The sequence below is a fragment of a genome, unplaced genomic scaffold (assembly GCF_019419815.1).
Source record: "Pyrus x bretschneideri cultivar Hongxiangsu unplaced genomic scaffold, Pyrus_bretschneideri_v1 Contig81, whole genome shotgun sequence".
Classification (NCBI taxonomy): domain Eukaryota; kingdom Viridiplantae; phylum Streptophyta; class Magnoliopsida; order Rosales; family Rosaceae; genus Pyrus; species Pyrus x bretschneideri.
Genome location: NW_025999822.1, coordinates 1,591,059 through 1,604,682, shown reverse-complemented (window position 1 = coordinate 1,604,682; position 13,624 = coordinate 1,591,059). Strand labels below are relative to the sequence as shown.

Sequence of the window (13,624 nt, the reverse complement as noted above, 5' to 3'; positions counted from 1 at the left end):
CACACGTAGTGTGTGGGGGTGTGTTATTATTACCAACTCATAAAGCATGCATAAATACAGATGCTGACATGCATGCGTGCATGTCTGTATCAATGTCTCATGCATGTATATATACAGTCAAGCTCATGCTGCATGCATGCATGCACGGCTTTGCTTTATCTTCTATCTTTTATCCCCCGGATTCACAGACAACCATTGAGTTCCTGCAGGCTTCCAGCTCAGTAAACACTTGCGTGGGGCCCACTTCCATTGTTTAAAGTTCAGTTCAGTTCTTGTAGAGAGATTTTCTCATGTATTCGGAACACAAGTGAAGCCACCCCCTTAGGTAGGCAAAAGGTCCAAACAATCAAGTTAGAACACAGCTGCTTTGGTGGGGTTGGTTGGGGTTGCGGTGAGGAAGGCAAGCTTGATAAACAGCATGGGCAGCCCATTCTAAAATTAAAACTCATATTTGCAGGCCCATCAACCGCACTGCTTCGCTCAGGGCTCTCAAGTAAATGTATACATTTCCGGTTGTAAAAGGAGAGTAGTTTTGCTTACTACCTTTAAGCACCATAGGCAGCAAAGCGTCATCAGTCCTCGTAGAAATATATTATTTTTCTTGACATAGGCGAAAGCGATACTGGGGACGGGGAATCAAAACCAAGACCATGGATGCGGCGCAGTGCTGGGGCAAACAATCTTGGGATGGTATGCCTTCTAAGAACCTAGGTTGTGACTCGTTTTAGAAGCTATGCTGCTGATATGAAATAAATCCTAAACAAGACGACAGACATTAGACCGCGAATTTCAGTCATCCAAAGCCTAAGCAGGTCTTCCATGGCAAGGCAATCACCATCTTTATGTACCAAACTAACAAATATTTCCTAAGTTAACTAAAGCGCCTCTTCGGAATCAGTCTCCACAATTTGAGAAGAAAAACCAGCTGCTAATATAAGCCAGCAATCTGGTTGCCTTTGCAGAAATCACCCAGGCTACCCTCCTGGATCCACCTGCGGCATGAGTATCTCATCTGCTGCATTTTATGGACCTCTACCACACTTTCGCTCAGTGCAGCAGACAGCTCCACCTTCTTTGTAGTATGGTGCATGTGGTGGAGCCAAGCAGTCTTTCCAGGCTGCATTGGCACCCTATACCATAGTCTTTGCTACGAGCCTACGAGAGTCTTACATATGCATTGCAACAAACACATACAAAACTGCAGCTTCTAGCAGGCTCCTATCAAGATTCAGAATCACATTCATTCCACAAAGTCGAAGCACTGGAAGGTGTATACTAAAATAAGTCCAGGATAGATCGTTCTTTTCATTAAATCCTCCATGAGTAACTTAAACAGGGAACATAACATTAGGCTACCTTCTTAATTACGTGCTTGTACTGTGACAGGGTCGCATCTGTTCAAAATCTACCAACCCAAAAAACAAAAGTAAGAAGCCAAATCAAGCATCACCCATCCACCAAAAAGTGCAAAGAAGCATATACTTCACAGAACCAAGCACTACGTGCCACTACGACAAGTCCTCATGATAAAGATGAAGTCCAAGACCAAAGCGTGCACAAGCTCGACGAAATGCCATTGCCTCTGCCTTCTGTACAGGATCCCCATAACTTGTGTCAGCTACTGAAGCAGTGCCTATTGACTCCCTAAAAATCTGGAGAAACATGGAACAAATAATTGGAGAGAACAAGTCAGATCCTCCCTTGGTTATGCATGCTAAAGTTCACATTTTTTTTCTCTGTTCTTATTCTTTTCAGAAATGTCTGAAGCCCATGTAAAGGAGCATCAACTGAACCGTTTACAAATTTCATAATTCACAGAACCTGTGGAAGCTTCGGGAGTCCTGACTTCAACTAATAGAACAAAGTTGATATACATTTTTTTTTTTTTTTTTTTTTGGTGTTGAAAATATATCTGAGACCCAATTATCCTTAAAGAAATCAAACAAAGAGGTCAAAAGGATGTATACAACTTGGATCCTGCAAATCACAAAGGACGACTGTACTCAACTGAAAATAAAACAGAAACGAAGAAAGACTCTGCACGCTTTCTGATGAAGAACAGAAATATTAATTAGTTCGTGGCTACCTAAACTGTGAGTAGGTTTATGTTTCTGCAAAATATAACTGATATGCATCCCATTCATCCATTTGTAGATACCAGATGCATAAACTAATAAATACAAGTTTGTGTCTAAACATACTAATATACATTCATTCAATTTCATCCCTACAATGTTTACATAAATAATTGGGAATTACAGTAAGTTCCAACAACACTATCCGAATTAAAAGGTTAAAAAAGAACACAAATGGAAATTTAAAAACTGTACCTCAGCATCAGTTCCGTAGAGCGTGACGCGATAAACAACCGATACAGACTTGGCATCAGCAGAGTAAGTGACGCTTCGAACCTCACCGGACCATTCTACAAATATCATATTTCAGTAAACAAAACAAAATTGGAAGACATTTAGGAATATGAAAGAAAACTACCAACTGGTGTGGTGGCTACCTGGAGCATGCAAGTTCATAATCCGATTCACAATGTGCCTGCAATGAAAATGGCAGGCCAGAATCAGAATCATAAGACCCCCCTTTTTATTTGATTCGTATTTGATTTGAAATTAAAGGAAATTAATTGAATACCAGGGGATGTATTTGGAGTTGAAGCCATTTTCAGAGCGGGTTTTGACGAGGGAATCGGGGACTTTCTTGTTGAGTTGCTTGAGGATTTCAGAGAGGGGTCTGCTGATTCCGGAGCTCACTGCGAACCCACCGACGTCGACGTCGACGTCGACGCCTTCTTCTGCCTCTGCTTCTACTTGTTTTTTCTCCCTCCGCCCTTCCGCCGCATAAGAGGAAGAAGATGCCACCTTGGCGTAGGAACGCCGCCGACCCACAGCTGTCCACAGCGATCTCAACGCAGATGATTGGGTAGAGACTGAAAGCGCCATTCCTTTCCTTCCTTTCCTTCCGTTTTCTTTTCTGTCCAATGTTTTCAAACGAAGCGCAAAGCCCCAAACCGAAACGGGACACTTTAGGTTTATGATAAAGGTTAACCTTTTACTGTATGAAGTTTCTTAGTTTTTAACATTTCTTTATTATTAAAATTATACATATTTGGAAGTCCAATGGTTGTCGGAGATGACCAGAAAATAACCTAAAAGGTGATTGATTCACGGAAAAACTGGAAAACTTGCCGGAAACTAGATAAACTTAAACGTTCATAACTTCTTTAATACTCAACGAAATTGAGTGATTCAAAAACGAAAATCATACTTCATAATGAGACGAAGAGAATGATACCTTTCTCAACGGCTAATTAGCTGTGGTTTGGCCGGAAAACAGCTCGAAAGTGGCTAACTCGAGACCAAGATAGCCACTTTTGATTTGTTTTCCGGGCAAACCACGGTGAGTTAGCCATCAAGAAGTATGATTTTCATTTTTCAATCACTCAGTTTCATTGAGTATTGAAGAAGTTATGACCATTTAAAGTTTACCCAGTTTCCATCGAGTTTTCCAATTTTTCTGCGGATCAGTCACCTTTTAGGCATTTTCTGGCCATGTCCAGGAACCATTGGGTTTCTAGATAGGTATAATCTTATTCTCCACTTTCCTATATTCATTTTGATATATTATGGGTCGAATTTGGTTAAGAAACGATTGAGTTACAAAGCTTTGAAAATTGCTTAAACTTTCGGCCAAGAGCTGCGTGACACTTAACGGAGTTTTTAATGGAATGACCAAAATAATGGATGCTGGATAATCTCAGGGGCCATTTCTATTGATTTTCAATCTCAGGGACCAAAGTTACGTGTTATGCAAATCTCAAGGACCATTTTGGCTAAAATATTTTTTATGTATTTTTTTGGCCTGAACATCCATGTGTCATTGTCACATTAGGTTTTCGAAGAGATTTTCAACTACTCTCATTGCACCACATGTCATTATCCTTTAATAATATCCGCACAAAATTTTGTTAAGATTCTAGCCATTCCTATAGTGTCATGTCGTTATTCAATTTTTTTATTTCCTTACATTTCTCCATAAAAAAAAACCTTCAAGCCATCACGTCTACGCACACCAAGCCTCATCCATCCTCCGTACTCATCTCAATACATAGATTTTTGGAAAAGAAAGTTCTTTCCACAAAGGGTAACCTGAGGAGGTTGCAAGATAAAGAAGAGCGAAAATATGAACAACAAAGAAGGAGACATGCCCAACATTGAAGGAAATCTAACTGTTCAGATTAACTGATGGTTGGAAATCAAACAACTGACGGGCAATGAAAAACGAGTTGTTTTTCTTAGCGGTATGCAAGTGGAGGGCATGCTTTCTACTGCATGACACCTTCACGAGGTTCTAAAAGACACTAGGTGCTAGTTGGACGGCGAGCTGGGGCTTAGCACCTAGGCGAACTAGGCAGATTTAAGTAAATCTATTGTATTTTGTGTAAATAAGTGTCTATTTATACTTAAAATATATATAATTTTATCATAAACTAGAAAATAAAATGACATATATATTATGACGTATTGAAACATAATGAAAATATGGGAAGCAAACATATCATGTGTATTTATTTAAGTGTTCAATAAGCCACTTACAATTTATTGGAAACAATAAAATGCAAAAGGAAACTTATCTATTTTCTATCTAAGTGAGTTGCAACCTAGGCAGGTATTCAGATGGGTCTGGGTGGGCTAGGCAATCTTGGCAGGCAGCTTAACAGGTCTAGGTGCATTTTCTTAAATTTTCGAACGCCTAGACATTAATTAAGACGATGGTCAACCGCTTAGCGCCTAGGCGGCTCTAGGTGAGGATTTTTAGAACAATGCATCCTCGTTGACATAAGCCATTGCCAACAAACCAATTTCCTCCTTCATTTTGGACCCATGGACCTCATTTTGTTACGTTGAGAGCCATTTAACACAATTTCCTAGGCAAAAAATCTACATGCCTCAAAAGCATGGCTTGGAAAATGTTGAAATACCTTGTTGAATTGAGACCCTCTCTGATCTCAGTGTTTAGAGCTCAAATAACACACGCCGACCCGGAATGTCCATTAGGACTCCGAATTGAGCTATGCTGGGCGACATCTAGGAGGTGACGAAACCATAAAGTGTGATGATGTGGAAAACTGTGAATAAATTTAAACCTAAGAGTGCCTAAATACCATAGTGCGTTGGTGAGTAGGAATGAACCCACTTCACACGTGACGTTAGAGCATAAGTAAGTACAATGGAATGGATAAGAATTATACCCTCAAAAGTAACCACCTATCTTGAGATTTGCCAAAAATCCTCGTCAATACGAACTTTCAGCAATTAAAACCTGGAGGGGCGCAAAACAAAAAGTGTGAGTGGGCAAAAACAAAGCATTTTAAAAACCATTTCAATTACCAAAGCGGACAATATCGTGCTACGGTGATGGAGCGGGCCCGGGAAGTGATCTGCCCCGGGCCGGGATGTGACAATTTGGTATCAGAGCCTAACCCTGGTCGCGTGTGTGCCGACGAGGACGTCGAGCCCCTAAGGGGGGTGGATTGTGACATCCCACATCGCCCAGGGAAGTGATCCTTAAATGCATATTCTCATCCTTACCTAGCACGAGGCCTTTTGGGAGCTCACTGGCTTCGGGTTCCATGGGAACTCCGAAGTTAAGTGAGTAGCGCACGAGAGCAATTCCATGATGGGTGACCCACTGGGAAGTTGCTCGTGAGTTCCAAAAAACAAAACCGTGAGGGAATGGTAAGCCCAAAGCGGACAATATCGTGCTACGGTGGTGGAGCGGGCCCGGGAAGTGATCTGCCCCAGGCCAGGATGTGACAAGAACAATTATCAAATCACAACTCAGAATTCTTATCAATAAAATATGTAACTTACATAACACACATCCATACGTAGTTCGATTCAGAAGATCTGCAACATGGATTTTTGATCCCTTACTTCCAAAGATCCATAAATGTACTTCTAGAAAACATCCTAAAGTTCCATTACGATCCAACGGTCGGATCTCCGCCAATTGCCAAAACCAAGTGGCGGTTAACATTTTATTTTATGAACTTACAAATCCAATTCGAGAAGATCCGTATATCGGATTCCAGATCCGTAAGTTCCTATGGTCCTCAAATATTACGTACTATAACATATTAAAGTTTGGTGACGATCCAACAGTCGGATTGTTGATTCACATCTTTACCAAGTAATGTATCTTAATGAATTTAGGTCCAAACGATCAATCTACGTTATACAATTACCAAAACTAAACTCAAGACATCTAATTTAGCCTAAGAATAACATCGACGGCCCCCTAGCCACGCACCGCCGCACGCGCTGCCGTGGGTGGCTGACCGCCACCCCCGACTCGCCGGAAAATCCAACTATTTCCAAAAATTACCAAATTTTACAGAAATGAAGATCTCAATGAGTATAATAAACTTTATACCTGCGGCCAAGGCCAATTTGGTCGAGAAAAGCCCCAATTTTGCTAAAACCCGTCGGAAACCCTATATGTGGGTGTGCTCGATTCGACCTCCATAGTCACTCCAACGCCTCAAACATTGCTTGGGCTTTGCTCCTGGGGTTGAGGGGAGCCTAAAGGTGGTGGTAATTGGTTGAGTTAGTTTCAAGATTTGCGGATTACCACCGTACACCCACAAGGACCACCGTCCATTTTTCCTCCAAAATACCACCAAATTCTTTCTAATTTTGGTGGAAATGGAATAGGGAGGGTAGGGTGGTGTTTCCAGGTAGTGGTTCAACGCAATTCACTGGAAATTGCCAGAAAAATGAACGAATTTGGCCTTGATGCTTGGCCGGGTCGCGCGGGTCAAGGAGGAAACCTGATTTCCCCTCCTTCTCACCTTCCCTCCTTTCCTTCCTTTTCCCATTTCTGATTCGTTCTCTTGCTTCCTCTCTCCTCCCCTGATTCGTCCCACCTCCCGCATCTTTCTGATTGGGCAGTAGCCCTTCTTTCTTCTCTTCTCCCATTCCCCCCTTCTTCTTTCTCTTCTTCTTCAACTTAAAAAAAATAACTAAATGATAAATAAATATAAACATTATAAAAATATATAAATAGTGACTAAAACAAAAGTACTTCTCCAAATCCTCTTCTGCTTGCGCCTACGAGTCCGTAATGTCGAGTACTTCAGGAAAACGCTAAATGATTAATTCATATACCTCACTATACGTTGATCAACGAAAGTCAAGACCCTCGTCTCTAAGGGCATTTTCGTAAAATCACACTTTAAAAATTTGTAAAAACATAAAATTAAGGATGGATCGTCACATCAAAGACTAGGAGATCCAGAGTACTCACTTTAAATCATGCAGCTCTCATTAGCCAATCTTACCAATGCGCCTCACATAAATTAAGGGTCCAAATTTCTCTCTCACTCTCTTCATTGGTCTTGATCTCCTGGTTCTTAGACTCTTGACACAAAAATCCGAATAGAATCTCTCGATTCATGCCTTGACAACATGACTCGCTAGATATCTATATACATAATAAGTACTCAATGAAATGTCTGAATAACAGAGGTCCATGTTAACAAAAATCACTAATCTTGGAATAGATTTTCACACTAGGCGCTATCCAATTATTTTATTTTTTAACTTTTACTGTAGGATCCCATGCAATATTATTCATGGATCTGACACTACTTGTACCTTTATATGCCCTACACCTGATCCATTAAACTGTCATTCACCACTTAGGCTATCGCTATGATTTAGGCGAAGTTATCTTTATCAAGTGATGTAGACTTGTGTACTGTGGTCATTTTTGAAACGAGTGACTGAAGATGTACACCATCTTTCCCAGCGTTTCGGTAAATCGAAAAGACCACCGAAAGATTTGAGGAAAAAAATAGTTATTGGTAGGAACATATTTGCTTTGATATTATAGCCCACAAAGCAATACTCATTACTCAATATTGGCCACTATGGTGCAAGTTGCGTTGCTCATAACAAATGCTATGACAGATACATTGGTGCATGCATAGAATAAGAGCAATTATATTGCGGTTGATTATGCACAAATATACAATTCTTGATCAAGACTTCCACAGTTCCACTGTTTTATTCCCCTACAGTATAGAACAGTTGGTGATGTACGGTACAGAAATTAAGAGTCGCACAATTGTCTATTGCTCGAGATATTGTATGTAGAAGAAAATTACACAACTTTTTTATTATATAAATTACATAATTGCTTCTTCTCTAAAGTTTTTAGCAAGACTCTCCTCTTTAGTTTATTGTCTCTCGGATTTTTTGTTGTCCTAGTCCCTGGAATTCACATTTGGGTATGAATAGTTTTTTTTTTTTTTTTTTTTTTTTTAACAAATGATATTATTTACACTAAGGGGAGGGGGTGAGTTTAGCCTCACATTGGGCTATGAATAATGTTGTTCAAATTCGTCTTTGGCGAGAATCGAATCTAAGATCTCTCACTTACAAGTGAAGAAGAATATTACTAGACCGTAATACTAAGTAGAAGGTATGAATAGTTTTAAGCTATCTTATGCTGACTAATAAAGCATCCATAATTCCAGAAAATAAAAAAATTCCCATGTAGTTAATACTTAGTCTAATTGGTTGCCGTGTGGTGCCCCCTTAAAGTTTGAATCTCACTTAATTTAAACATGAAATAAGAAAGGAACGAGAGAACGTAAAAATAAGAAAAGTAAAGAAAGGGAATTACAATTCCTGATACTTAGGTATTTGAGGAAATATTTTTGCCACCTCTCTAAAGTAATGGTGATGTTTGTCACCTAATTCATTATCGTTGGATGAGTTTGATTTGATTTATCAACTACACAAATGTCAAAATTAAAACTAAGATAACGGCAATTAATAGGGTAATGAACATCACTATCACTTGAAGATAGAGCAAAAATGCACTTGGTATTTGATTATAGATTTGAAGGAGAAGTTAACACTTTTTTTATGTTTTACGTATTTGTGAACACAGACGAAAGTTTAGAAGTAAATTGATTCTCATTTCTATGTCACATAACACAACAACTAAAATGATTTCAATTCTCATTCTTTGTAAATAAATATGACCTAAAAAATACAACAAAAGGATAAAGACAAAAAAAAAAAAAAAAAAAAAAAAAAAAAAGAAGATTTTTTGATTTAAGCAACTAAGGGTTAGTTTGGTATTGCTGTTCTTTTTAAAGAAACCATTTCTGTTGTGATGTGAAAATAAACAACAGTAAAATAAGGTTGTTGAATGTTTGGTAAACTTTGTTTGTAAAAGTGCTTTTAATAAAAAAACCAGTGTTTGACAAACTTTTATATAAATTGCTTTGAATATGTTAAATAACTAAAAGTGCTTTTAATAAAAAAACCAGTGTTTGACAAACTTTTATATAAATTGCTTTGAATATGTTAAATAACTAAAAATGATATGGTATTTCATTTGATATAATAATTGTCAAAAACAATAATATAGGGGCAAAAATTGTAATTTTATAAAACATGTAGGGGTATATTTACCATTTGAAAATTTTATTAAATAAGTATTGATTACTATACTTTTAAGAGAAAAAAAAAATGTAGACTTTGCTTTTGCTTTTCTTGACAACAGTTTTTTAGAATATTTTTTTTTCTTTACCAAACACGTTTAATGTTCTAGATTTTTTTAATAAATTTTTTTTTTTTAAGTACAATAATTTCAAACCAGCCCTAACTCAAGGATATGGTTGATTGTTTTTTGTTAGGGAAGCAATTACTCATCTTATTTTCCCTTTCTATTCTCGGATTAGAAGCGATGGAAACATGGAACTCATTGTTGTTCCCCCACTCGTAAGCATTTTGGTATGTCGACACAGACCCACCCCACAGTATTTGGTGGTTGTCCAAAAGGAATGACATATGGCATATCCTAAGAGATCTAAGGGGTCCCAACCCTTATGTGCTCCTAAGGAAATAATCACTAGCTACTAGCTAGAGGGAATTTCAATTACTAGTTCATTAATAGTTAATTAATAAAGCACATCAACAATGGGAATGAATGAGAGGAAAATGTAATGATGCTCTCTAATCTCTATGATTCTAACAAAGTCATAGGCCTCTCTACGTGATTCACCCTTTTTTCAGCTGCAATTGTGCTGGCTGGTTTGGAAAAGTCTAAAAAGAAAGTAATAAATTAAGAGAAACGTATGGAAGAAGGTTCTTGAAGGAGTAGCTTTAGATAAACATATTTGTTAAAGAGAGCAACAACTAAAGAGAAAAGATGACTTGTGTGATCAACCACCAGCTTACCGTGTAGCTAGTTCCTTTCGACTCCACTGACTAATCTTAACCTCTTCTTTTGACATCATTTCTTGACCATCAAGGAAAATTTTCAAAAGTACAGAGATGAGTATATTAGAGTATGAGTATGATTCTGAATCCTAGAAATCATGTAGTGTTTTAAGTTGGTATAAAAAAAGTCTAAATAAAAGAGTTGGGGTTGTCTTAGTTAATTTGGAATTGAAACTATGAAATTGTCGACTTAGTATTCATAGTTGTATAGAATTCTATTGCAGTGTTCTGGAATGACTAATATAGAATAATTATAAGGATTGTTTTGCTCTAAATAGAGGTCACTGTTCCCACAATATTACGGTTAATAGTTGAATCAAAGATCGATTGTTTGGCTAAGCATTGTGAATTTGCAAGAGAGGAGAAGGTGTTATCTTTAGAGGTATGTCACGGCTTCTTCTTCGACTATGTCCACAGGTGTGTTTTCTATATTCATGTCCTTTCAAGTAAAAGTATGGTTCATGTATGAAATTGTGGTTTAAATGCTTTATTATTCGAGTTTGTTTAATTAGTGCATGCGCGCGTGGGCATATATTATGCACATTGCACACACTTGTGTACTCTGCATCTATCACAGAAAGAAGTTTTGTTTTGAATCAACAATCAAGGGAAAAAATGGATTCTCATATGTGGTTTTCTTTCAATGCGAGAGAGGGTTGACATGTAGTGACGATGGGTAATCATGAATTTGCTTAACTATCTATGTCCAAGCAAGATGTCAACCGAGCACTTAGTTTTAGCAATGGTGAGACTTCAATATTCTCTTCCACTTGATTAATTATCATTAGTCTTAGAAACATTTTCCCCAAGTTTATAAAAACAAAACGAGATTATTATTATTAGGGGTTTTTATTTGTCAAGAGATAAACTAGATATTATTGGGTTTTCATAAAATAGAAAGTAAAAGAAAAATAGGATTACAGGATTACTCCTTATCATGAGAATGACTGGGGAGTGTAAGGACGAACATTTTTTTATTAATGACATCATTTATTTATTTGGAAGATGTTAAAGTGAGCTGGAATGGGTATTACAAGTAGAACGATACTTGGTTCCACAAGGTTACGAAAGGAGTCATTTTAGATAATGTTAGGAAGATTAAGTTTTTAAAACAAATATGCATACCAAATGATATGCCACCACTAAGAAATAAGTACGTTAATCGACACTTAATTGATAATCCAATCATTTAGAATCACCTCATTTGGTTTGCAAATTTGGTTTAAAAAGTTGGTCTTCCTAGCATTACACTTTACAAAATAGATGTGGTTCCTCCATATGCTGATACCTTGTCACTCTTTTTCTTTTTATCTTTTTATTTTAAGCAACTTATTCCACTGAACAATATTTGGCCACTCAAAGATGAGTGGGAGTTTTTATTCAAAATTGTTTGTTGCCGATGTATAGAATTTTGTGTTTATAATCACAACCGTATATATTATAAATCACTTTATAAATATCATCTCTACAAAAAAAAAAAAAAAAAAAGCAATTAGAACTAAGGTCGATTAGTCATCAAATTGTATAAAAGTAGATTAACGGAATTGGTAAAAGCATTGCGCACTGTCTATGTTTTTGCTATAATAGATTGGCTAAATGACCTTATTTTTATTTTTATTTATTTATATATTTTTTATTTTTTTGCAGAGATGATATTTACAAAGTGATTCATAGTATAAACAATTCCGATCATAAACACAAAATTCTATAAATCGACAACAATTTTAAGTAGAAACTCTTACTTATTATTGAGCAGCCAATCATTGTTTTATTTCACCTCCTTTTTATGTAGGACTGCGTTCAAAATCTTGTGGAGCCAAGTACTATTACTGGAAGTATATTAGTTGTTGATATTTTATGTGTTATTTTGGAATTATTTGAAGGGAAATTTTTTAAATGTCATATGAACTTGTTCATATTTTTCAATTTGTCATATAAACTAAAATTTTAAGCAATTTGTCATACCAACTTTACAAAATCATTAATTTGTCATCTAACCCTAACTCCATTAAGTTTTTCATCCAATATAACTCATGTACCTCGAACATGACTTGTGTTTGGGGTTACTTAGGTCATTTAAACATCTTTTCACAAGGTTTTTACTTTTCTTTACTACAAACACTTAAATTTTTTACTTTTCTTTAGCGCATATGCATCTACAACTCCATTTATGGCACAAAACGTCAACTTGTTTCTCATTTATAGAGTCGGGCATGCTAAAATGCAAATTCCCACTTATGTATTATTAAATATTTGAAATAACCAGAAGAGAGTGCTGATAGGTGCATTACTTATCAAATTTTCATATTAATTATGCCTAAGTTTTGTTAAGGAATTGATCTTAAAAGAGCCTTATTACTTTCCTTTTCTTAGTTTCAGCCATTCTGTGCACTTAGGACGTTTTTGGTGATAATTAGACTTTCCGGAGGAGTTTTGATGCAAGGCTAACTGGAGAAGGAAGCTAAGAGGCTGAAGATCGTTATTTTCAAATTTCATAATTTTCCATGGAGCCATTCATTCCAGTTTCACAAATGAATCTCGAAGAAGTTGTTTTCTATTCAGAATTGCGCAGCTGTAGGAGAATGAAGATTTGAAGGCCTTCCCGATTTTTTCTAGTGATGTACAATATATGCCTGGAAAGATAAGAGATAAAGCTACGTTCGTCATATTTTTACAGAATTTTCGAAAAGAAAAATCGACCCCAAATCTGGCGTGCAAGACAGATGACGTGTTTCCCAAGCCAAGAAGGATTCTTTCCTAGTTTGTGTCATTAATTGTTTAGGAGTTTGTTTTATTTTAGGAGAGTTTCTCCCAGACCTTTTAGGGTTTTTTAGTTTAAATAAGGTCCCTAAGCTCTCGCTCATCCATCATCCATCCATCCATACATCCATACATCCATCCATCCATCCATCATCCATCCATCTACCCCCGCATAACCCATACCACTGCACCATACTACCATTCACCATCTCCACAATAAGTGAAGAAGAGCTTAGGGATGTGCTTTGCCATGGATTCTGGGTTCTAACTTTCTTTTATTTTTATTTCTATGTGTAACTAAGTTATTTTCTAAGGTTTATGATGAAGTCACGACATGAATATTTGCGAAGTACTTTGTTGATTGTTATCCGATTATATGCCATGTTATATTCTTAATCTTTGTGGGTATTTTATTCTAGGTTCGGGTTTCTAATGACTGATCACCTTTAGAAATTTTGCATCTAGAGATTTAGATAAATCTATGAGGATAACCAATATCAATTAGGTTTATTGGAACTAAGATTAAGAAGAGTAGACAAACTAGTGAGGAT

At 36.9% G+C, this 13,624-nt stretch overlaps 1 protein-coding gene across 1 annotated transcript; it reads right to left on the bottom strand.

Annotated features, from left to right (window-relative positions):
* Window positions 1-1,271: 1,271 nt before the first annotated feature.
* Window positions 1,272-3,036, bottom strand: LOC103956590 (DNA repair RAD52-like protein 1, mitochondrial). The gene is made up of 4 exons (XM_009368611.3): window positions 2,647-3,036; window positions 2,513-2,550; window positions 2,331-2,425; window positions 1,272-1,652 (listed from the first exon to the last, which is right to left on the bottom strand). Exons 1-4 carry the CDS (start codon window positions 2,952-2,954, stop codon window positions 1,509-1,511), a joined length of 585 nt encoding a protein of 194 aa, XP_009366886.2. The 5' UTR covers window positions 2,955-3,036; the 3' UTR covers window positions 1,272-1,508.
* Between the last annotated feature and the right edge of the window lie 10,588 nt (window positions 3,037-13,624).